At 59.1% G+C, this 24,728-nt stretch overlaps 1 protein-coding gene across 3 annotated transcripts; it reads left to right on the forward strand.

Moving 5' to 3' along the window:
* Positions 1-324: 324 nt before the first annotated feature.
* PPP2R2D (protein phosphatase 2 regulatory subunit Bdelta) lies at positions 325-24,434 on the forward strand. 3 transcript variants are annotated; one of them, XM_090278794.1, is made up of 10 exons: positions 325-404; positions 484-576; positions 11,040-11,137; positions 14,007-14,172; positions 14,571-14,683; positions 16,315-16,492; positions 18,830-18,994; positions 20,398-20,567; positions 20,648-20,739; positions 21,620-23,423. In XM_090278794.1, the coding sequence occupies exons 1-10, from the start codon at positions 398-400 to the stop codon at positions 21,711-21,713; spliced, it is 1,176 nt and encodes a 391-aa protein (XP_090134920.1). In that variant the 5' UTR covers positions 325-397; the 3' UTR covers positions 21,714-23,423. The 3 variants fall into 3 exon arrangements, with proteins under 3 accessions (XP_090134920.1, XP_090134919.1, XP_090134921.1); XM_090278793.1 differs by lacking the exon at positions 21,620-23,423 and adding an exon at positions 23,685-24,434 and having other exon boundaries at positions 327-404; XM_090278795.1 differs by lacking the exons at positions 14,007-14,172; positions 14,571-14,683; positions 21,620-23,423 and adding an exon at positions 23,685-24,434 and having other exon boundaries at positions 330-404.
* Positions 24,435-24,728: the final 294 nt, after the last annotated feature.

The raw sequence follows: 24,728 nt of genomic DNA on the forward strand, positions 1-24,728 counted from the left end.
GGTCTTCAAGGTCCCTCCCGGCCCGGGGTTCACAGCCCGCCAGCGTCGGCGTCTCCCGGACGCCCTGAAGCGCCCCCTTCCGGGCTCCGAGGGCCGCGCCGCGGTGTTCGCGCAGGCGCAGTCAGAAGCCCCGCCCCCGGCAGCCCCAAGCCCCGCCCCCAGGCGCAGGGGAGCTCCCGGCGGCCCCGCCCGCGGCCGCGGAGGAGGCGGAGGGGAATGACGTCATTGAGCAGGGCGACGGGCATTGGGCGCCATTTTGAAAAGGGAAAAAAGTCCCTCCCCGGCGGCGGCGGCGGCGGCGGCGGCGGTAGCGGCCGGGCTGAGGTGCGGGGGCGGCAGCCGCGCGGGGCCGCCTGCTTCGTCCGCCGCCGCCTCGGCGCCCGCCGGCCGTCCGGCCATGGCAGGTGAGGGGCCGCGCGGGGCAGGGGCGGGCCGGGGGCGCGGGCGGGGCCGCGCGGCCTGACGCGCCCGGTGTGTCCGCAGGAGCCGGAGGCGGCGGCTGCCCCGCGGGCGGCAACGACTTGCAGTGGTGCTTCTCGCAGGTCAAGGGGGCCATCGACGAGGACGTGGCGGAAGGTAAGGCCGCGCCCTCCGCGCCCCCTCCCCCGCCCGGGTCCGCGGCCGTGGCCGCCGGGAGCGTGCGCGCCGAGGTCCGAGGGGCCAAGGTCAAGGCGCCTGCCAGCCCTCGGCCGTCCCGCTGCCGGCAGCCGGGCTCCGGGGCAGGCGGGTGGCCGCGGTTCCTGCGTGTCCGTCCGTCCTCTCTTCCTGCGGGGACGCGGCGCCGGTGCCCCGCTGGCGCGGGCTGGGGTCTCCCCGACGCCGCGCCCCGCTCCTGCCCCGCGGCCCCGAAGCGGCTCTTCGGAGCCCCCCGTGCCGCCTGGGAGCCCCGCGGCCGTCTGCTTGTGCCCCGGGCGAGCGCAGCCGCCCTTCTCCTCCGGGCCCTGTGCAGCCCCGGCCCCGGGACAGGGCGCCCGGGCCGCGAGCGGGTCGGCCGGGCTGAGGACTCGCGTGGCTGGTGGCGGGCGGCTCCGCACCGCCGGGCGGCGGCGGCTGTTCTGCGCCCAGGGCGCGCGTCCTGTCGGCGGACGCGGAGTGGCAGGAGCGAGCCGTTCGTGGAGGCCGGGTGGGGGAAGGGCCCCGCGTGGGGTCGGTGTGACCAAATCCGGCTACAGCGACCCTCTGCGCGGCGGCGTCTCACCCCGAACACGCCGCGCTTCCGAGGGTCCCGACCAACGGCCTGTGCTCGGAGCGACGCCGGCCCCGGAGTGAGCAGCCGCCTGGGACCCGCCGCTCCATCGGCAGCCACGCCGGGAAGAGGCGTCGGCGACCAGGGACTGCGCCGGGGAACGGAGACGACACGCGGCGGACGCTGCGCCCGGACACCCGAGGATGCCGTCGCGTGGAAGGGCGCGCGCGCCGGGAGCTGAGCCCGCTGCCCGGACTCACGTGTTTGCAGGGGGGCCTGGCACGGCACTGCTTCTGGAAGGGTCGTTGTGCTCGGGTCTCTGCTGCAGACATGCCGGATGTCCCCGCTGCGCTCGCAGCAGCAGCCCGGCCGGGCACCCTGAGGTCCGTGTGCGAAGTCCGCGGCCTGCGACGGCGCGATGGTGGCCACCGCGCCCCCAGGGCTGCCGCCTCTGCAGGGCGCCAGGAACCGTGGGCCTGGGGACAGTCCCTGGGGACTCACCCTCCGCCCTCGGGCGAGCGTCATCCCGCCGGTGGAGGGCGTGAGCAGGAGGCTGAGAACCAGGGGAGGCTTCCTGGCCGCGGGCTTGGGCCTCCGAGTGGCCGCGTTCCAAACGGCCTCCGCTCTTCGGAAACGGTCGCGTGCAGCTTTTCCGAGCGTGACGCTCGGTCGCCGTCACCCGGCGCCTGCCCCTCCTGGGCCCGCGTCCCCGGGGTGCGCGCCTGCCGGGAGCGGAGGACGCTGCCGGTCCTTGCTCGTCGGTCTCGGCAGCGCGGCAGCGTCTCGAGCCGGAAGGATTGGCGCCATCCCCAGCCCCGGACGTCAGACAGCTCCTGGCTGTTGAGGGCGATGTTCCAGGCGGAGGTCGCTCCGGGGCCTCTGCGTCCGTTGCCCCGTCCTCACGCCACCCCGAAGGGAGACGCTGCTCATCGCTGTCCCCAGTTTTAGACGCAGAAGCCAGGGCGCAGGGCCAGGGACCCGGTCCGCAGCTACCGCCTGGCGGGACCGAGGGCTGCGGCCGGGCCGGTGCGAGAGCCCCTCCCGGGGACGGCCCGTCCTTCGGAAGCTCGCCCCGCGAGGAACCGTGGGGAACCGCCCGAAAGCAAAGGAAACCGAGGTGCTTTCAAGGGAAGTGCCCACCCGCGCGCCGCACGGTCAGTAACAAGGGGACGAGAACGGCGGCGCAGAGCGGAGAAGGGAAGCACCTGCGGGTCGCAGCCGCCCGGGAGCTCGGCCGCCAAGGGGCTTCGCGGTGGCGGAGCCGCCCTCCTGCGGGCAGCTTCGGTGCGCCTCTGCCTTCGTGCCCAGGGTCCTTTCTGGAGACGCTGCGGGGCGGGGGCGGGGGAGCGTTGCGCCTCGCTTGGGAGTAGCTGGGACCTTTCATCTCAGAACCTGTAGTTTTAAGTCTCGGCGTTTTATTTGGTGTCTCTGTTTTAATCGGTATTTTAACCCGTGATCTGATCTGTTGCTTTAAATTAGACAATGTTTTTCTAGAGAAGTAATACTGAAGAAAAGTAAAGGTTTATCTGCTTAACTCAAGTTTGTGTCTGGAGGGTTACATCAGTCATCGGGGTGTCTGAGGAACCTGGCCAGGCCAGCCTCCGCAGGGTCTGCATGGGTGGCGTGGAATGGGGGAAGGTTCACGCCGGGGACGGGAAGAAAGATTAAGGGCACTTGGGCACTGATACTAGGAAGCTGCTCTGTGTTGCTGAATGGGAGAGAGTCTGGTTTCCAAGACATCAGCAGGGGCAGATGTGCCCTCGGAACCCGTGAAGTGTGGAGGCAGTGACGGTGAAACTCTTCGGTCGCGGTCGGTCATTTCAGAGCAGGATGATTGGTGGTGGTTTTCTCCAGTACGTAGAAGATGGCATTCGTATTCATTGATTTTTTCCTTTCTCAGTCACAGCGGGACAGGGTGTCCGGTTATTTGAGTTATTCCCAATGTGATGTCTGCATTCCATTGAGTAATTTCCAGTTCCTTCCCACTTATACTAACAGTTCAGGAAAGCGTGTTCCGGGGAAAGCCAGCAAAGAGGGAAATGGCCTGGGAACATGCTTGCCATTTAACTTAGGAGTTTCACGAGGAGCCTCTGCCTTTAGGAGTCGGACACGCGTGGTTTTCTTAACACACCGGCGCACTTACTGAGGGCGCGTCAGCGTAACATCTCTGAGACCGGGCCGCACGCTCAGACAGCTGGACTGGCCTCGCTTATGTCAACGGGTGTAAGTTTTCAAGATTTATGGTAGTATTAAACCGCACTTCTCGGTTTTAAAGATTTTATTTATTTCCTTACTTTTAGAGCGAGGGGAAGGGAGGGAGAAAGAAGGAACATCCATGTGCGGCCGCCTCTCACACGCCCCCAGCCAGGGGCCCGGCCGCAGCCCAGGCCTGTGCCCTGCCTGGAATCGGCCGGCGACCCTTCCCTCTGCAGACTGGTTCTCCGTCCACTGAGCCGCACCAGCCGGGGCTCACTCCTTGGTTTTGAAAGTCTGTTCTCCCACGGGAGGTTCTGGGTTTGGTGTGTGTCTGCCAGTGATTAGGTCTGAGGGGCCTCTCTGAGCCTTAGCTTATTTATATAGAAATTGCATCGGAGGGTTATTGTTGAGATCAGGCAGCGTGCGGTGCTTCTGTGACCTGCAGGTTGTTGCCGATGGTGGGTACAGCTGTGTTCGTGGGTGTTCCGCTGCAGCCGTATTTAAGTATAAGAAGAGCGGTTTCTTATTTCCCCCCGATCTCCCTCCAGTCTCTCCACTCACCCCTGATTTCTCCCGCCACACCTGACCCTGGTTTTTCCATTGTTTCTACTGGTGCTTTTCATCCCTTCAGTTCTGCGCGCGCGTCCCTGTCCCGGCCTAGAATGTCCTTATCTGTGTGTCCTACCCACCCTTCTAAAGCCATCGCAGTTCCGCTTCTCCGCGAGTCGCTCCTCGGCCACTCTTACTCCAGCAGCCTGTCCTCAGCCCGACCCCTCGCCTCACGGACCAGGCTGTGGAGCGCTGGCCGCGTGCTGCTCACGGGGCCTCGGCTGTGTCAGCCCCGTGGGTTACGAAGTGCGAGGGTGTTTTCAGAGCACTTCTTATGCATTTACTCAGTTTTATTTTAAAGTTTAGGGTATAAGCAGTCATTCTTTTATTTTTTATAAAACACAAATCTTACGAATGCCATTTGGCAACGTGCTCCTCTGCGTTCCTGGGCTGTAACCTGAGCTCTCTCAGCAGCCCAGCTCCTGGTAAGTGTGCACGGACCTGAGCTCCTTTCACTGTCGCCACGGCCACTTGGCACATCAGAGCCGCTGCCATCTGCATCTTACAGGGGAGTGAGTCTCAGACTCGGTCACCTGCCCAGAGTCGCAGAGCCAGCGGGTCTAGCCTCAGTCCTGGTGCTGCCGGCCCTGAGCCCCTGCTGAGGTGTGCGAGCCACGCTCCTGCCTGCGTAGCTGTGTCTGCCTCCTGGGATGGCTGCACAGCAGTCCTCGTTCATCTGCCCAGTCCCCTCCTCTCCGTGTCCAGGTTTGCTGCCCCCGCAGATGCTGCAGTGGGGCCTGGCACCTCCCTCTGCCCTGGGCAGGTGCTCCTGGAGCACAAGTCCTGGGAGAGGACACTGTCAGAGGCCCCTGGTGCAAAGGCTGTGCCAACCTAGAGTGTCCACAGAGCAACTCCTCCCCCACTTGTGCTGAGAACCTCAGTCCTTTCATTTCACCTATTTCGGTGGCACATTCAGTATTGGAATTTGTATTTCCTTATTGGTTATGCCACTGAGATTTTTTTTTTACTTGACTGTTTCTATTTCTCTTGTGAATTGTTGGGTCATATCATTTTTCTACCGAGCCTTTGGGAAATCAACTTTTAAAAGCTCTTTAGATGTTGTGAATATTAATCTCTTTGAACGGTTTTTATTATCAACCTTGAATGTTAATTCTTTTGCCCCCGTTTCATACACTCTCCTGCCCCGGAGTTCAGTTATGCTAGTGTACGTGTGTCTTTAACAGTGGGTTTGCTGTGGGTGTCGCTGCTGTTGGAAATTAAGAAGCCAAGGTCCCCGTGTGGGCCCACAGTGGTGTGGGGCGGAAGCAGAATGCGACGAGGAGAGCGGTCCCTGGTCACGGGACTCGGAGCTCGGGCAGGGCAACCACGAAAGCAGGGTCAGGGGAAGTCACGGAGATCTCGGCGTGTGGGGCAGACCGGCCTGTTTTGTCTCCATGTCCGGAGATGACGAAACACAGCGGAAGCAGGAAGGTGGCCACGCGGGCACCTGGGACAGGTTTTCTTCCCTGCGCCTCGGGCAGCGCGCAGCGCTGTGTTGGCCCACAGAGTAGCGTTTGAGTAACTGAGTTCTCAGCGACTCGCCGTACCCGCCGCAGAGGGAGCAGGTCCCCTGATAATGAGGAAAAGGTGATGGAAGAAAAACTGACGATAGGTCCACATTCGTAACCACATCCATCGGCCTGTCGTTCGTCTTTAAAGGGAGTGTGTGAAAGAGTTAAATCCTCAAAGAATTGGCATTAACTAGCAAAGAAATGTAAGGGGAAGCAGTGATGAGGTTTTATTTGGGGGTTGCATTTCCAAAAGAGGGTCAGTTTTTTAGAGGGCCGATTGGCCTGTCTGCCTATCACACTTGAAGCACAGGCTGGGACCCTCCTTACAGGACTCGTCCAGGGAGATGCCAGCCTTTCGTGCAGATGTGTGTACAGAGTTGTGTGTCGCAGCAGTAGGACATCTGGAAAAACTTAAGTGCCCCAAAATAGTCAAGTGATCGGCCAGATGGAACACCCTCATTGTGGATCACAGAGGCCTGTGTCTATCAGAAAGCAGCCTGGGTGGAGACGTAACGCCACGGGACACTGAGCGCGGAGCTCTGGAGGTGGCCCACCCGAGGCAGACGTCAGCGGGTACCGGAAGGCCATAGGACCAGGTGTGCATTGCAGGACTTCCTGTCACACATGTCCAGGCTGGACGGATGTCTGGTGACGGCATCACTGTTGTAACACAGTCGTCGCACCTGTCACCCTCTGTTCCCCTGGGCGCGCCCGGCCGCCACGGGGGGTCTTTACGTCTCCATGGTCTTGTCCTTGCCAGGCGGGCACGTTGCTGCCGTCGCACAGTGGGCACCTCCTCCGATCGCTCTCGTTCACTGAGTCTGTGCGTCGCTGTTCTTGGTGCCTTTCAGTGGCTTGGTAACGCGTTTCTTTTCATTCTTTGCTGAATAATGAGTCCGTTGTCTGGAGGCACCACAGTTGATTAGCCCCTTCGCCTGCTGAGGGACATCCAGGGGCTTCGACTGTGAAGGCGAGTGGACACCGCTGCTGTAGACGCGGTGCCGCGCTGGGTGCTGCCGTGCCCCTGAGCCTGGTGACGGGACACGGAGCATCTCTTCACAGGCCGGTTTGCCAGCTGCGTGTCCTCTCCGGTGTGGCGTCTCTTAGGGTCTCGTGCCCATTTTGTAGTTGGGTGCTTTTCTTAGTGTTGGGTTTTAAGAGTTCTTTGTATATTTTGGATAATAGTTTTTTATCAGGTGTGTCTTTTGCAAATATTTTCAGTATGTGGCTTGTTTTCTCTCTTGAATACATTAGAATTTTATTCTGTTTCACGGCAGAATTAGATGTGAATTTTTTGAATTAGGAAATTGCACGTTTCTAACCTACTTTCTTGTTTATGTTGTTTCTAGTCATCATTGCAGGTACTTTTGAAATGTTTACCTCAGTAAATGTGTTCCTAGAAAGCTAAATAGTCACCTACTGGGGGCGAGTAATTGTGGTTGCTTCAGGTTTGACGTAATTGACCTGTTTTATCACTTACTTGATAATCTTACCTAGTTTAGGGTTTCTCTAACTTAAAAATCCCATGCATTCTTTTCAGGTGTGTTTAAACGTACTTACCTGTGTTTATTGAGCATAAGGAAGACTCTCAGGGCTGCACGTGCTCCGCCTGACAGATGCTAGTAAGAGGCAGCATTTAGGGAGAGAAACGTGGTTGGCCTTGTTTCTCTAGCGTGGTGGGCCGTGTTTGAAGGTCACTTCCCAGTTAGAGAGTCTCCTCTTTTCACACCAAGCTCCCTCAGTCATGCTCTTCTATGTAGAGGAGGAAAATACGCATCACTGCCACGTTTGAATCTGAAGCACAAGGAAGCATGTGTCGTCTGGAGAGGTGGCAGGGAGGGAAGCCGCCGAGGAGCCGTGAGCGATCAGAAGCCCGATGGCGGCGGCCTGGGGCTGGCCCCGTAAGTATGTCCGGACTGAACCTAGGCTGTGTCTGCCTCTCATCGTTTCTCTGGAACTGAGGTGGCCTGATTTTTTACTCCCTGAGTCCCTGTGTCTTTAGCGCTCTTTGTCCTAACGGCCTGACGGGTTTGTGTAACCTTCCCCGCGACCTCTCCGAGCCGCGGCCTCCTCCCGCTGGTGTGCTCCCGGACCGCCAGCTCCTGCGCTGGGCCTTCGCTCCTCACCGTGGGGACGCCACGGCCCCACTTCCTCCTCTTGGTTTATTCTCCTGCGGACACATGGCGCCTTCCAGCGGCTTCCTGAGAAGGGCTTTGTTGCTGTTTTGCTCTTTGCAGGTTTGGACACATCTTGCCTCCTCCCTCCAGTGGGTCATAAACTTGGCTGCGTGTAGTGTTGTAGGTGGAGAATCCCTTCCACCAGACTCCTGCGGGCGGTTAGCGTCCCACCGTTGGCCCTGCACCCGTGGGACGCGCCTGATTCCTTCTGCGCATCGCCCTGTGCCCCTCGGGGTTCTGGGTTTCGGGGGCCCGCCCCTCGCTGGGTCTGTTCACGGCCGTGCTTGGCCTCTGCGCAGCCCCTGCGTCCGTGCTTGCGTGGTTGTCCCCTTTTCCCTGTCGTCTGCCCTGGCCCTTGTCGGCGGGGTGAGGGGGCTCCCAACCCCACCCTCTGACGAGCTTTTATTCCCTGTTGGCCGTCACTTTGTCTTTCTGCTCTACCCTTTGGAAGAGGCCTGAAGTTTTAAATTCTTGCCCTAGATCGGAATTTCAAAGATCGCTTCCTGTTTTTCCTCTCACAGCGGGTCTCACTGCTGGTCTTTCCGGGACCTGCTAGGCTGCAGGCCTCCTGCCCGATCACACGGCAGCGGACCGGCGGCGTGCAGGGCCCAGAGCCGCTCCTCTCTGCCCGGCAGTGGCTCCCGGGCCGTGGTGAGCGTGGCACTTGGCCAGAACTGGAGATGTGAATTGTTTCTTTTGACATTTGATCGACGCACTGTCCCTCTTTCCTCCATGTTCCCTCTTTGTTTTGGGTTTGCTCTTACACATGAGCTGGTCTTGAGCTGTGGGTCCATGTTTCAGATGGAGCCTCTCTGGACCTGGGGGCATCCGCTGTACGCAGGTGGCTTTTCAGCTGGAGGACCACCTGTGGCGGCTCAGTTCTTTATGGGCCCTGCGTGTTTGACCCTCGGTGCTTCTCTCTGGGGCTTAATCCTTTTGGAGAGGGACCCTGGGGATGGAGAGAAGGATTCACTCCTGGCCGTCAGCGTTTGGGACACGAGCAGGCGTAGCTGTGGGTTCCCACCTGCCAGGATGAAGCAAGCCTAGGGCCACAGTTCTGCACAGGCTCCATCAGCCCCCGCTCCTCCTTGTCGCCTTTGGACGGGGCCTCTTCAGTTTCCTTCTGCTGCCTTGGGGTAGGGAGGGGAGGGGATGAGCCGTGGCCTCCGCCCCTCAACTCGGAGTCTGAAGGGGACGCCCCGTGGTGCTGGGGGCGCTGCAGACAGCAGCAGTTCTGTGTGCGCCAGGCATGTCTCACAGCAGCGCCAGGCGTGTCTCACAGCAGTGTCAGGCGTGTCTCAGCAGCGCCAGGCGTGTCTCACAGCAGCGCCAGGCGTGTCTCAGCAGCGCCAGGCGTGTCTCACAGCAGCGCCAGGCGTGTCTCACAGCAGCGCCAGGCGTGTCTCACAGCAGTGTCAGGCGTGTCTCAGCAGCGCCAGGCGTGTCTCACAGCAGTGTCAGGCGTGTCTCAGCAGTGCCAGGCATGTCTCAGCAGCGCCAGGCGTGTCTCACAGCAGTGTCAGGCGTGTCTCAGCAGTGCCAGGCGTGTCTCAGCAGCGCCAGGCGTGTCTCACAGCAGTGTCAGGCGTGTCTCAGCAGCGCCAGGCGTGTCAGCGGCGCCCCGGGTCCGGCCACTTCCACGTCACCGAGCAGCCTTGCTCTGCAAGGCTGCGTGAGTGACAGCTGGGCGCTGCGGCAGAATTGCGTCGTCGCACGGTGCACAGCGGTTTCAGGCGCCGGCTCCGTGCCCTCAGTCATGGTTGTGCGCGCGCTGTCGGCCTGGTTTTGTACAGGAGTGTTTGTCGGGTTAAATTCACGTTGGTAATTTAAGTTTCATTGGTTCTATATTCTCATCAGTATTGGGTTTGCATGTTTATTTTTATTTTAGAGCTCTGCAGAGAATATTTCTGACTTTAGGTTTATACACATTTACGTAGCTCAGTGAACATACTTTTTCACTGCCGAGTCATGGGAGTTTTTCTTCTAAGAGATTCAGTCCGTTTTAATTAACGCTGACAACCACTGACAGCTGGAATACTATTAATTCTAGCATACCGTACACCCTCTGGGTACAAGTGACATAGATTTTTCCCTTTTAGTCCAAAACAGAATATTTCAGTTCCATTTAGGCAAATTGGGTTATTTTGAGTAATTTAGTTTAAAAACTGACACTTCTAACAAGAAGCCTAAGCCCTTTTTCCAAGTCTAATTGAAGATTTTTTTTTAAAGGAAAAAAGAAAAAGTATGTTCTTAAAAGTCAATATACTGTGCCAACGCAATAAGAAATCATAATAATAATTATTTGATCAAAATGTCTGTGCAGACCTTTAAGAATTATATTGTGGTCACTTCATTGGGAGCTCTTCAAGTACTATAATTCCAGCACGGGGGTCTTTCCGAGCAGTGCAGACGGCGTATGTGGCCGCCGTTAGCACCGACTTCCATGCCCTGCGGCCCAAGCAGTCGTCCTCACGCGCTGGGGTCACGCCCTCTGAGCTGCTGCCCCAGAAACGGACAGATAGTCTGAAGTGAACCTGTCCTTCCTCAGAGCAGCCAGAGAGAGGAGGCTTTCTGGGGCAGCCGACGCAGGTCGTGGCCCCTCGGGGGAGGGGGGTCACACCCACACCAGCGCTGGGGCAGGAGCTCCTGGAATCCAGTTTCCTTGCCGGGTGGGGGCGGGTGTTTCTTGCTTCAGTGTCCGCATCACAAATTCAGATCCGTCCCTCTAACTCAGGTGTTGTCCTTAGGAAACCTAAGGATTGTCCAGCACTTGGCTGTATCCTCTGTCCCCTGAGGAGCTGACGTCCAGGAGAATTGTGTTGGTGTCCAAAGTCTCAGGGACCTGCCCGACCGTGTCTCACTGGGAAGCGATGTCATCATTGTCAGTGGCAGTGGCTTCATCCAGACAGCGGACTAGAGCCTGTGCTGTCTACAACTAAAGTTGCTGCCTAGAGATGACAGTGTTTCTGAAATGCTTTGTAACAATCAGATTTATTTTAAAAGTTGCTTTTAGGCACACATTATACATTAGGCAGCAGTCTCCCGGACCGGTTCTTTCTTTTCAGGATTTATTTTCTAAATTTCTGTGCTCTGTCCTACACCGACAGCCCAGTTGAGATCAATCCTGGTGCACAGGCCACTGGAGCAAAACCCGTAAATCCCCGTGTGGTCACTGGTCTGGGCTCCAGAACCAGGAAGCGGGGGCTCGGTAACTACAAGCTTCCCGTGAATCTTGACTTTGTCCAAGGAGAGAGTTTTATACGTGTTTATCTTTTGACTTTGTTGATTGTTGATGTTCACTTTGACTGTCCTCACAGTCATCATCTGGTAAATTGCTTCTGTGTTCTATTTTATTGACAGCTGACATCATCTCAACTGTTGAATTTAATTACTCTGGAGACCTTCTCGCAACAGGAGACAAGGGTGGCAGAGTGGTTATTTTTCAGCGGGAACAAGAGGTCAGTAACTTACAACCCGTACCCCCGATGCAGCGAGTAACGTTCCCAGCTCCCTGCCGAGGAGAGAAGCAAAGCCGTGTTCTCTGTCTCTGCCGCCGCATGAGCCACAGAGTCTTCTTCCCAGAATCCTCTCTGGGGGTCCGTCCCTTCACTTCCACTCCCGGGGCTCATCGGCATCTCCGGGGACGCCAGGGACGGAAGGAGCACGGCTACGATCCGCGCAGGCGCTCTGGCCGGGCGGGACCCCCTCCACGGCAGGTGTTGTGCCTCCCTGGCAGCGCGCGCCTGGGCGCCCCGCCTTCCTCTCTGTCCGCTCGCACGCGTCTCTAAACTTTGTCTGAACTTGTGTGGTGAGACTCGGGTATCGAGGCTCGTGAGCCCTGGTCTCTTCCAGGGACATCTGTGTGGCCGTCCGCGCCACCAGAGGGGCACCAGGGGCATCTGCAGGGTCGGCCCTGGCTCCCGACGGAAGGGGTGCGTGGCTGGGGCGAAAGGGAAGCAGTTCGCGGTTAGAGTGGGTCTGCCGCAGCTCTGGTTTGCGTGTGGCCGTGTGACTAAGGAGTTTTTCCACCCTAATTCTCTGATCTGGGGTGGTAAGACTTCCCTGTGAACGTTTTCTATACCATCGTTCATTGCTCTGAATCTTCACGGATGATGCGATGAGTTTGCCGTTTGCATTCTAATCCCAGAGGCGGGCTGTCTCGGGGTGCCGCTGAAGAGAAGTGTACATGCGGTCCTTTCCACCGGAAGTGGAGGGGGAGGGTGTCCTTTCAGCAGAAGGGTTGTTTACCAGGCTGCTGAGGCAGCCGTCTGAAATTTAAGAGTTCCCTTGTAGTTCCTTAAATTTTGCCATTTTAATGGTGTCCTGATAGAAAATGTATTTTCCTTGTTTTTACGGGTCATTGTTGAACCTCAAAAAAACTAGCGTCAAATAAGAAACAGATGAGGGTGAAACTCAGTCATTTTATTAGCACACGCTGAGTGTTACAGGTTTGAGAACCCGTCACCTCGTGTTTAGCTGAGGTGTGCTAAGTCGTTGCTAGATAACCCTAACCAGCTGCGGTTTAGGAAACACTGGGCAACTGGCTTCCCCGTCTTTTTGTTCGTGTTTTGATGAGCACAAAGGGCTTTTATGTGCTCTTGGCCTGTTTCAGGGAGCAGGGCACCGGGTGAGCGGGTCAGGGACAGAGGACGGAGGGAGGAGGGAGCAGAGGTCGCAGTGCGGTTCTCTGTCCAGGGGCTCCAGCCCCGCCTGTGGATCTGCGACCACGCGCGTGGCCCCGGCTCTGCGGCCCAGCCTTGGCGCTCAGCTCAGCCTTGGCGCTCTGGGCCAGCAGGTCGTCCGGGGCAGCCGCGGGCTGCAGGCCCGTGACGGCAGCCTGCCTCCCCGCCCCTTCCTCGACATGCCAGGCTCTGCTCAGCCCTGCGCAGCACCCAGTCCTCACAGAGCCTTCTGGCACCTTCTCTGTCCTGCCTCTCCTGGGCCGGGCAGGAGGGCCCCCGGGCCCTGTGCTGGGAGGGAGTGGCCGGGAATGCGGGCAGCCCCTGGACGTGGGCGCTTCGCTGATTTGTTCATGCTCTGCTGTTTTCCTTGGTGGATTAGTGTCTTGAGGTCAGGACTGATGGGTTCCACGGATTTCGTTGTACTGTTTGAGTTCCTCTGTGCTCGCTTGTGAGGCAGGGGTGCATGCCGGGGCCCGCGTTTCCGTGGGGAGGCAGGGGTGGTGAAGTGGGGCCGCGGGTGAGAGGGGACAGTTCTCCTGACACAGGCGCGGCGTGGGCCGTGGGAAAGAGGGGCCCGGCCTCGCCGACAAGGGCGCTTTCAAGGCCAGGGCAGCACCTGCAGTTGGCACGCTGGGGGCGGCGATGTCACCTCGCAGGTGGGTTCTAACACGCGATCCTAATTCAGTGCAGAGCGGTGTCTGTCCACACAGAGGGTCATTTGTTTGAGGTCTCGGTCACACTAACGTGCAGTATTGGCTTCAGGTGTACACCGTGGCGGTTCGACACTTAGACACCCCGACCGTGAGATCACTTCAGATGCTCGTTGTGGAGCAGGAGTTAACCAGACATTGGTCTCTTCACCTTCAATTGTGAAATACTTAGTAACTTTTATAGAAAGTGTCGTTCCCTATAAACGAAGCGTTCAGAGGTGACTATACACGTGCCGGGAGCCGCCGCCGGACTCTGTTTGTAGAAGGGAAGGCAGCCCTGGGCGGACGGATGGCGCCCGCCCTGTCCTCCCGTCTCCTGCTTGCACGTCACTTCCGAACCGAACTTGATCCTCTGCCCCCCCCCGAATCGGTCACTGTTTGGGTGACAGTGTGCAGCGTCCCAGGCAGGGTTTCTGCTTCTACTGCAGCGCGTGGAACGGTTCTGTGTGCTGAAGCCGTGCACAGGGTGCGTCCCGACACCGGCAGGGCGTTCCCCCGCCAGCTCAGGGGTTGCAGCTGCCTCTGACCGTCCCCGTCCCTGTGGGCACCACCCTGTGCTGGCTGGCTCCTCCAGGTGACGGCCACTCCCAGTCCTGCTCGGGCCCTGCAGGGCCAGGTTGCTCGTTCCATCAACTCTGTGGGTCCTGCTCCCCTCTGTCCCCGGGGGGCGGGGGGCAGCAGCCAGCCCAGTACCCGCGAAGGAGCCTGGCTGTTCCGGAACCTGCGGGGCCACAACGGGGGCCTGGGGCTCTCGTCTGTCTGACTGTTCGTTGACCGAGGAGCTTAATTTTGAGTGTCATCTGCTGGGCCACTTATGAGCCCGGGATTTTTTATCAACTTTTAAAACCGTGTGTGGCCATTTGATGGTCACGCCGGTAGTACTGACGTCCCCGCAGCGTGCTCGTTCAGTAAAACAGCTTCCTGTCTCCTTGCAGAGCAAAGGCCGCCCTCATTCTAGGGGCGAGTACAATGTTTACAGCACCTTTCAAAGTCACGAACCGGAGTTTGACTATTTGAAAAGTCTCGAAATTGAGGAAAAAATTAATAAAATTAGGTGGTTACCACAACAGAATGCTGCTCATTTTCTACTCTCTACAAATGGTAAGAACTTTTGTTTTTAATGGCTGTTTGATTCAGGATTTATTTTCATCTTCTGTGTATAGGTTTTTATTTTAATCTGTTCCAAAAGCGATTTCTTCTTTAAACTTGGGGGGAGGGTTACTATTCACTAGGAAGCAAGTGATGGGCTGAAGACCCCGAGCTGACACACACACTCACTGTCCCGTAACACATCCTCCCAGGAGGACCAGCAGCCCCCGCGAGGGCATGGGGTGCCCGCTCTGCCCTCCCCGCGGTCGGCGCTGACACCGCTGCTCACGTGGGGAGCAGGCGCGCACCCCTAGTTAGAAACACACACAGCTTCCTAGCACAACACCCAACCAGGGGTGGGCACGGAATGGTTTTTCTTCTAATACGGAGAGTGAGGTTTTTATTTTCAGATAAAACTATTAAATTATGGAAAATAAGTGAACGGGATAAGAGAGCAGAAGGCTATAACCTGAAGGATGAAGACGGACGACTTCGAGACCCATTTAGAATCACGGCACTGCGGGTACACGTTGCGTTCCCTTTCCCCTCTCCTCTCTGTGAACGACTGAGAGTAATGCCTGAGGCCACTGTTATCTGCCTGCTTCGTTCAGAAAGTTCCTGGTGATGATGACATCGTTCGTGTGTCAGAACCGGGGTTCTTGTAGTACAGACACAGGAGTCTTTCTAGGTGGATCAGCCAGCCTTCCCTGTACAGGCTCAGAAGAGCGACGGGAGGGCTGAGGACCGGGAGGTGTTCGGGCCACCTCCCACGGGGACGGAGCGCAGGCCGCAGACTGAGAGCTGAGCCGCAGGCCCCCGAGGTGCATTTACGGTGGTTCCAGCTGGGTCTCCCCTGGCGAACAGAGCAGGTGCTTCAGAACCCTTGCCTGTCGGTCCCCGGGCATCGTTACCTTTCTGAATTGTCGAGTCCCCTCTCCCTTCGTGGTGTCCCTGGGGAGAGCAAGAAATAGCCATATTTCATCACTTCTGATGCCTAGGTTTCTTTGCATTTTTAACTTCTGTGAAGATAAGTAAAACTTAAAGTCTTGGTGTCTTGTCATTGGCCTTGTGGTACAGGCCCTGGATGGCTCCTTAAATATGACATCAGGGAGGCCAAACCGGGCCTCGTGCTCCCCAGGAAGCGCCGTGGTGACCAGGCCAGCACAGGAAGGCCAGCACCGCGCGGTGCAGAGGGTCCCCGGCGCCGACGGCCGGTGCCTTTGAGGGCTGCGTGGGGGCTGGGGACGCGGGGGGCCGCCCGTGCTCAGGCGGGCTGCTGAGGCCCCGCAGAGAGGGCCCTGCCGCAGGGACGCTGCGCATGTGGCGTCCGAGCTGCCAGCCCTCGGCTCCCCTGCGCTGGGTACAGGTGGGGGGCTGGGGTGGCGGGCGCACGGGACGGAGTCCAGCCCGTCAGCGGTCAGGAGAACTGGGGCGCGACCCGTGAGCGTTGCCGAGGAGACGCGCAGGACGGGACAGTCGTCACGAGGCCGCGCGGGTTGGTGGTGTCGCCCCACGTCCAGGGGGGTGAGGCCAGAGAGCTGTGTGCTGTGTCAGGCCGAGCTTATGGAACCCAGAGTGAACCCAGCCCCATGCGGACAGTGACGCCGCCTCGGGTCCGCGTCCGGCAAGCTGCTTTCCCCGGTGCCCTTTCAGTGCGGTGTCCTGTCCCCTGGAGAGCCTCCCCTGACCTTGGCTCCTCTCCACAGGAATGCGGTTTCCAGGCCCCTTTTCAAACCCTGTCATTGGAGTAAGTGCCTCTAAGAGCCAGTGCCGGGCTGAGGAAGGGCACGCCCCGCTCCCAGGGCCCCTCCTGTGCGCTCCTGCGCCCTGTCCCCCACAGCCCGCCTTGTTGGCCGCTGATGGAGGCAGAGAGGAGCCCACGGCCCCTGCCCGCTGCCAGACGGACAGACAGGGAGGGTCTGGCTGAGCTTCGGGCGGCTTGTGGCCCAGGGGCGGGCAGGACAGTAAAGTCACATCATTAGGCGTTAGAGTCCCGGAGGCAGCGTGCGAGGAAGGGTCGGTCCTGGCAGTGGCAGCCGGGAGGGGCGGCCCGGGCGTTACCTGAGACGGGGGCGCGCCTTCTGTTGTCTGCTGTGTGTGCCGGCTCCACGCTGCTGGGGTCTCGTTTTGAATTTCTGTTTCCTTCGTTTTTAGGTCCCAATATTGAAGCCCATGGACCTCATGGTAGAAGCAAGTCCACGACGAATTTTTGCAAATGCTCACACATACCATATAAATTCTATTTCCGTCAACAGTGACCACGAAACGTATCTCTCTGCAGATGACCTGAGGGTTAACCTGTGGCACTTGGAGATCACGGACAGAAGCTTTAGTATCCTTCGCCAGGCGGTCTCCCTCACCTGGGCACATTCTCCAACAGGGAGCCTCAGCACAGACCCCCCCGGCCCTTGCTGCCGGGAGCCTGAATGCATGTCCCCACAAACACAGTACCCTTTGGGAAAAGCTCTCTCTGATGGGCAGGGCGCAATTCCATCACCTTCCTGGTGACTAGGAAGCAGTTTGAAGTGGGGTGTATTGGAAAAGTCAAAGTTACTGCTTTTTTTTCCTTTCCTTTTTTATTGGCTAAGTTTGCTAAGTTTACTGACTTTGTTGAGAATGACGTTTAATTACGCAACCCGAGAAGTGACCGATCACAGACGAGTTCTGTTAAGAAGATGCACTATTTAAGGAGTAGTCAGAAATTCATCTTTAAGTGATACCTGCTAATGTTGCTTTTAGGGTGAAAATCTAAATATTACTGGCTAGTTCCTCATTTTAAAAGTTACTGATTTCTCCAGAAAGTGAGGGGCCTGTGAAACGTACGTACCGGGCGGCGTCAGTCAGCTTTCCCACGTGGTGGATGGGGTGCCGTCCGGCCAGCCCACCGGCCCCACGGCTGCTCCGCTGAGGCTCCGCGTCTGGCACTGGCCCCTCTGCTCTTACTCACGTAACCTCGGGAGGTGAAGTGTGTGGGGCTTTAAGTTCTTGCACTTCACACCTGGCTTATCCGTGGCTGTCCTTAACTGGGGGAGCCCTGCCCCTCCTGCCACCAGGGTAGGGTGTTGCGTTTGTTGTGGTTTCGGACGCTGAAATAAATCCGGCAGGCAGGATGATTGGCCAGTAACGAACGGAGGGCTGTGGCTCGCTCAGACCATCAGCGGAGAGCGAGAAGCCTCATCCTCCTTTTATTAGGGTTTCAAAAGTTACTAAAAATAGAACAGGGGGTATGAGCTTTACAGCCAACAATAGGAGAATTTTACAAGTGAAAGTATCATTGATATGTCTAGCACCTATCAGGGAAGCAAGGCAGACAGACACTCTAATCTTCAAAGCCAGCTCCATATCAAGACTTCATTAACAAGGAAGCAGACGGAGTACACAACAGAACCTGTTTTACCCAGGATTCCACGACTCAGTGGCCTCGACAGCGTAAAGCCGAAGGCGGAGACGAGAGTTGCTCATCGTCTCCTGAGTCACGGGATGCCACCTGGGTGGTGGGGCACGAGAATGCCCCTACCCAGAGATCTGTCTTCCTGCAACAGTAGGGCCGCGTGTTTGACTGCCACCCTCCTCTTCCTCCTCTTCTTTCTCTAGCAAAACCTCCCAAGTGGTGATCCTCGCGTGTGTGCCCCCGCTCCTGTCTCCTCTCTGTTCTCACCCTCAGACCCTCTGGTTGTAGTCACCTTCCTCTGAATAAAATTGGAATAATGCAGAGGAAGGCAGGCGCTGGCCCCCCAGCAGGTGTCCAGGGTAAGGAGCCTGACTGGGTGAGCAGGTTCACATTTTAAAAACACCAGCTTGTCCTCAACACGGCGACAGTGAAGTTCCCAGCACCAGGGCGGTCAGGAGGCCTGGCAGGTTTGTACCTGCAGGGTCACTGCACACGTGACCGTCTTTCCGTGTTGGCAGGCATGTGGGTTTGTACCTGCAGGGTTCCCTGCACACGCTGCCTTCCTGTCACGAGCCGCTCTTTGGGGCCACGGGTCTCTGTGATGTCCGATCCACTTCCGCGAGTGTGTTTTACTGTCCACCGTCATCTTCTCCTGTCGGGAGCACCTGTTTTTCCGTCATGAGCTGTGCGAGCTGCCACGTCACGGGCTCACCTGTGCAGGCGTGGCTTGCGTTGCTTTTCATACACAGTCCCGCGGCTGTGCTTCAGACGCCCTTCGTGTGACAGGTTAGAGCCGGGAGTCGTGCTTGGGTGGCCGTGAGCACACACACCGCCTCGGGTCTGCTGCCGGGGAGAGCTGGGCAGGCGGCCCTTGGACTTCGGGCACACTCGTGCGTGTAGCTCCTTCCGGGTAGAGCATGGGGTCTTTGTGCAGGCGGGAGCTTGCTTTCCTCACGTACCGCACGGGGTCCGTGTGATCTGTGCGGAGGCCCCTTGGGACACCCACGGCGGCAGCGAGAGGAAAGTGCGCTGGAGAGTGTGTGCGTGCCTGTGCCTGTTTCTCTGTGTCTGTGTGTGATTGTCTTTCCCTGTGTGTGCGCATGGGTGTGTCCCAGGCCCATCGCCCTGGGCTTCGAGGCATCGGTGTGGACCTCTCACCGGGCGAGAGCTCCTGGAGACTGTGTGATGGCCCGGCTCGCCGCGGGCTGCGTCCCCTCCCCAGCCCCGGGGCCCGTGGACTAGCTAAAACCGCCCCTGCAGCCTTAACGGCACTTGCAGACATCGTGGACATCAAGCCGGCCAACATGGAGGAGCTGACGGAGGTGATCACCGCGGCCGAGTTCCACCCGCACCAGTGCAACGTGTTCGTGTACAGCAGCAGCAAGGGCTCCGTCCGGCTGTGCGACATGCGCGCCTCGGCCCTGTGTGACCGGCACGCCAAGTGTAAGTGACGCCGCGGGCCTGCATCCAGCCCGCCCCCGCGCCGGGCACGCCTGTCGCCCCTGCTCTGCCTGGAGCCCCAGAGGGCCGGCCCAGGGCTCCGGGCTGGGCAGCCGGAACCCACCAGCAGCCTCCAGCTCTGTGCGTGAGGCCTGGGCCAGGGCTGCCCGGACGCACTGGCCCCAGGACCCTTCCCGCTGCCCGCCCGTCCTCGGGAGCACCTGGCACTGTAACCCGCGCCTTGACTCCTTCCAGGCCAGGACGGTTGTGGCTTCGTTTTACTTCCACCCACGAACAGGCCCGACTTTGTAGAACATCTGCGCGTGTCGGGGGGATGTGACGTGTGTTGCAGAGATTTTGCTGGCAGGTGCCGGAGCTCCCGGTGGCCCGTCCTGTTCGAGGCAGCGCCTGGGCGCTCACCCTGGCCAGCGTCTGCGGTGGCTCCCCCGTCGTGGGCACCAGCACGTGAGGGCCTGGCATCAGCGAGCTCACCACCTTCCTGCTTCACTCCCTTTTTTTGAGGCTAAAGGCTTGAATGAACAGTTTCAGGTTCTAAGAGTAGTCGCTTGTCAACAGTGTAATTTTTTAAATAAATGCTTGGGATTGCCACCAGCTTACCTAACACTAATCTCACGTGCAGAGAGCCAACAGACCTACAGCTTCCCGTACTTAACGTAAAAAGCTTAAAGTGAAAGGCTGTGCAGACCTCCTCGCCCCTGGCTGACGGAGCTAAAGGCACAGCAGTGCCCAGGGCGTGGGTGCAGGACGTGGGTGGATGGCTGTGGCTGACCACTGAGTGAGCAGAACTGCAGACGGGTCTGCCAAGGAAGGTGGGGGTCCCATCTCATCACAGCGGATCCTGACCCTTGAGTCATGAAAACAGCTCACGGCAGGTGGCCCGTGCGGGTCGTGGGAGCTTGGGCCGTGGCGCGCCCAGGTGGAGGCCGCGGTTACTCAGCAGACGTGGGGCACGTTCTCGGAGGCCTGAGCGCAGCGCCTGCATTCCCGTGCAACGCGTCTGTCTTCCGTCAACGGGGACAGGCGAGGCCGGACGTGTCGGCTAGGGCCCGGAGCCACAAGGACATGCAGGCGCCTGCGCAGTAGCGGCCTCCCGTCAGCACAGGGAACTAACCAGGACCCACACCAGCACGTCCTGGGAGCTTTTCCCGGTAGTCGAGGCCTCGCCCACAGAGACGCTGGTCTGAGTCTGCGTGAGGTCAGGGCTCGTGCTCCCGAGGCTGCCCCTCGTCACTTGCTGGCACTGGGGTGTCCTGTCTGAGCGTCTCAAGCACAGAAGTGGGAGACCAGGAGCGTGCAGAGACGGCCCTGGAGCAGCGTCCCTCAGGGGTGTCAGAGTGATGATTGTCTGGTCTCTAAACAGAAGTCGAAAACATTGTGTTTTTCAGTTTTTGAGGAACCTGAAGATCCCAGCAGCAGGTCTTTCTTCTCAGAAATAATTTCCTCCATCTCAGATGTGAAATTCAGTCACAGCGGTCGGTACATGATGACCCGAGACTACCTGTCGGTGAAGGTCTGGGATCTCAACATGGAGAGCCGGCCTGTCGAGACCCACCAGGTGAGGCTGCTACGTGGAGACGTGCCCCCCCCCCCCCCGCCCCCCGTGACGCTTCCTAACCCCCTTGTGATCTCATTAAGGTCCATGAGTACCTTCGAAGCAAGCTGTGTTCTCTGTATGAAAACGACTGCATCTTCGACAAGTTCGAGTGCAGCTGGAACGGCCCGGACAGGTGAGCCGGTGTCAGGGCCGCCCGTCCAGCCTCGTCTCCCTCGGGGCCCGGGGCCGACGGGAGCGGGGGCAGCTGCGTGGGGGACGCTGGCAGGTGTGACTTTCCAGGCCGGTTGTGTGTCTGGTGACGGTCTCAAGGGGAACCCAGGGTGCCTGGGCGGCCGTCCCCTGGCCCGTGGCCCCTCCTGGATGAGACGGGAAGCACAGTCCTGGGCGCACGGTGCTTTCCAGAGGCTGCGCGAGTGATAATCCCGTAATGTTTACTCTCCGAGGTGAGTGAAGAGGAAGGGGGGCGGGAGCCCCTTCCCGTCAGTGTGTGTGGCCACAGCCCCGCTTGCCTTTCCTGTCGCACTTGGACAGGTGGTTACAGCCAGGGCAGCGTCTGATTTCGTTCACAGTGTGACAGCTCTGGCACCTTGGTGGCTACTTGGTGCACATTCTTGGAAGGCGGTAGCACTGGTGTTGCTGAGTTCCCTCTAACGTCATACAAACGATTCTGTCTCAGGATGGGAGGGTGTGATCCTGCGTCATCTTTAACGGAGCTTCATGTCACAGCGCTCCTGGCAGAAAGGGACTGGTGGGCACGCGGGAAAGCTCTTCAGCACGGGCACCGCCCACCTTCACACACTCAGTGGGGCTCACAGGAAGGGCGGTGGTACGAGGGCCGGGGGCGAGGACGGCGCCAGGCCCCCTCTGCCTCCGCTCACGCAGCCCAGGGGCGGGACACTCAGCCGTGCGGCCCTGCAGGCGAGGCATTGAAACAGGCCCCGTGGCCACAGAGAAGGGTCTGTCTGTGTTCAGATGGGGTCCCTGGGGAATCCTTGGGCCGGGGCGGATTATAACCCTGACACTCGTGACCGTGAGCCTGTCCTCCGTCACAGCGGCATGGAGTCTGTTGCCCTGGCTGCGTGTCGCGGGGGAGTGCGCTGGCGTCTGCAGGAACAGACCGGCTGCAAACCTCTGGGCCCCCCCTGAGTGTTTGATGGGCGCTGGCTGAGGACCTGAGACTCCTGGGTCCACGTGGTTCCCCAGTCCCCCAGGAGTGACGCGAGGGGCCCAGGCTGCCGCACCGGCCGTGGGCTGTGTCGGCCGCGCACACAGAGCCGTCCTGGCACGTGGTCAGCAGCCTGCACTGGAGCCCTGCAGACGCAGGCCTGGCAGGCGGGCCAGGTGTTCAGCACTCGAGGGCCGGGCTGGCAACCCCCCGAGAGTGTGCGGGGCGTGCGGCCCACCCAGCGGAGGGCCCCTGTGGGTACGCCCCAGGCTCGGGCTCCCCGAGCAGTCAGGTACAGGAGCTCTCGGGGAAGCTGTGCCACCACAAGCGAGCCAGTCCTTGGAGACAGCGGGACAGGCACTGACATCAGACGTCACAGAGCACACGGCAAGCGCGCTGGAGCTGTGGCCGACTGAAGGCGGGACCCGGACCTGCACAGACGCGGACGGGGCGACACTCTCGGCAGAGCACCCGGCGGCCGCAGGTGCAGTGGCTGGAAGTCGCGGAGCGGCGTGAGCCACAGGCCCCATGGGAGGCTCGGGAGGGTGCAGAGCGCACACAGCACCCCGTGCGGCCGCGTCGGGGCCACAGGACGTGCCGCCCCTCGGGATGTAGCCGAGCACAGGGTCGGCGCCTCGGGACGCAGGGCGCATACGTGTCAGCAGTGACTGTGCTCCCGCACGTGGTCGTGCGTTTCTCCTCTTCGCTGTGTCTGAGTTAAACCCACTGAAGTCACCTGTGCCGAGGAACCTCCAAAGGCTGTCCAGGAACATGGACTTGTTACTTCCTGCTCACGGACACTCCCCTGCCTCATTCCCTGGAAGCTCCTGTTGGGGGGCAGAGCGAAGCACAGGGGCCCTGCCAGCAGCGCTGCTGGGAACCCACTGAGGCTGGCGGGGTTCCCACAGGCGGGGCACGCCAGCCGGGGGCGTGGTTTTTCTCCGCGGTGTATCTTCTTCTCTGGTGGGAAGTTCAGACGAGGTGAATCAGACCCTGACATATTTGGCCACAGCCTGGATCAGTCTTGAACCGTGTGAATCAAACACCAGGCTTCCCGCTCATGGTGCCGTGACCAGAGACAGGAGGACGTGGCTGTCGGAGGAGGGAGACGAGGAGAAACGCAAAGACTGGTCACGTCCGCCAGGGGAGGCCGGACTGTGGTCGGAACATGTCCCATGCGGCACTGGACGCATCCCAAAGCCAGGGCTCAAGCATGGCAGTGTCTGCTGTCGTCCAGCCTCTCTGCTCTTGCCTTTCTAGAAAAAGGCCAGAAGCTTTCACCAGTGTAACAGGAATTGATTATGGTGACATATGATCTGCTGAACGCCATTAGAACCAGTCCTAAGAAGCAGCCCCGCAGCGTCCGGAGCACAGTGTGCAGTGGGGTTCTGCGTCCCCCACATCCCTCCCAGGGACTCCACCTCACTTCGTTACTTGTTGCTTCATGTGGGAAAACTCTGAAATTAATGAGTTTACAAGGACGTTCTTTGCTCACCTGTGAATGGCACAGTCGTGACAAATCAGACTAGCGTCTGTTGAATGTGAACGTGGATATCAGCTTGGAATCACTGACAGCACAGAAGTTCGGGCTGGAAAACAAACTGTCCTGTTAGTTGTGGCTGGGACAGCTGATACGTAAAGGGTTTTGTTTTGTTTTTAATCTTTTTCAAAAACACATCAGTATAATTAAAGAGTGTGAATCCGTTGCCTTTTCACTCTGCAATGTTTATTTTCACTGCCATTGTCCATACGCATATGTACACATATATGGAGCTCAGTAAGGAGGTCTCCATGCGTGTCGCTCCTGACCACAGTTACTTTGCAGGTCTCATTTCTAAGATGGTTCTGTAACACAGCGCAGGGTCCCAGAAGGTGACCACACAGCCCGGCCGGTGCTGGCCTGGCACCGAGTGCCTGCTGGCTCACACGTGCTTCTCTCTCTGTTTGAACAGCGCGATCATGACGGGGTCCTACAACAACTTCTTCAGGATGTTTGACAGGAACACACGGAGGGACGTGACCCTGGAAGCTTCCAGAGAGAACAGCAAGCCTCGCGCCAGCCTGAAGCCGCGGAGAGTGTGTCCCGGCGGGAAGAGGAAGAAGGACGAGATCAGTGTGGACAGCCTGGACTTCAACAAGAAGATCCTGCACTCGGCCTGGCACCCCGCCGACAGCATCATCGCCGTGGCTGCCACCAACAACCTGTACATATTCCAGGACAAGGTCAACTAGGGAGTGGCCGGACTGCGTCTCGTCTTGCATGGCAAAGCGGGCAGCTCCTGCCGGGGGAGGGGCGTCCCTCCTGTCGCGGCGCGCAGGGGCGCACGGCCTGTTCCCTGCCCAGACAGGAGCCCGCGCACAGCCGGGGACCACGGGCGTCGCGCAGGTGACGCACCCGCTCGGGGCGGACTGATGGACGGAGCTCAGCAGAGGCTGTTACTCACAATAAAGGTATTTATGTAAATCCGAGCCGTCCTTCCAGTTTATAGACCAAAAAGTGAGCACCCAACAGAACGCTTCTCCCGTGTCTCTCACCCCTCTGGTGGCTGGCTGGGCTCTCAGGCGCCACTGTGCTGACCTCCCGGGACCACCAGCTGAGCAGGCTCAGGCAGCTGGGCCCCCCACACATGTGGACCTTTCGTCACACCTGGTGTGACCACCTAATAAAGGCAGCACACTGTCCAAAGTGTTTTTAACCCAAACCTCGGCGTCGCCTTTTTCTTGACCTGTGTGTAGTGAAGCTGCACCGGGTGGCGCCCCCGAGCGGTGAGAGCGCTTGTCCTCCACTGGCGGGGCCGGGCGGGGCCTGTGTGGCGCTGAGCTGGCCCGCCCGTCCCCTCCTTCTAGCCGCTCGCTTTTTAGAATCGGTAAGTCCGACGCACCAGGTCCGGCCGTGGACTCGCTGCTGGGAGGGGACCCCCGGTTCCCCTGCCTCTCAGCTTCATGCGGTGGTCAGCGTGGCCGGGGGCCTGTCACAGCTCACTCACAGTGTCACG

Source organism: Furipterus horrens, unplaced genomic scaffold (assembly GCF_987537825.1).
Source record: "Furipterus horrens unplaced genomic scaffold, mFurHor1.1.pri manual_scaffold_5, whole genome shotgun sequence".
Taxonomy (NCBI): domain Eukaryota; kingdom Metazoa; phylum Chordata; class Mammalia; order Chiroptera; family Furipteridae; genus Furipterus; species Furipterus horrens.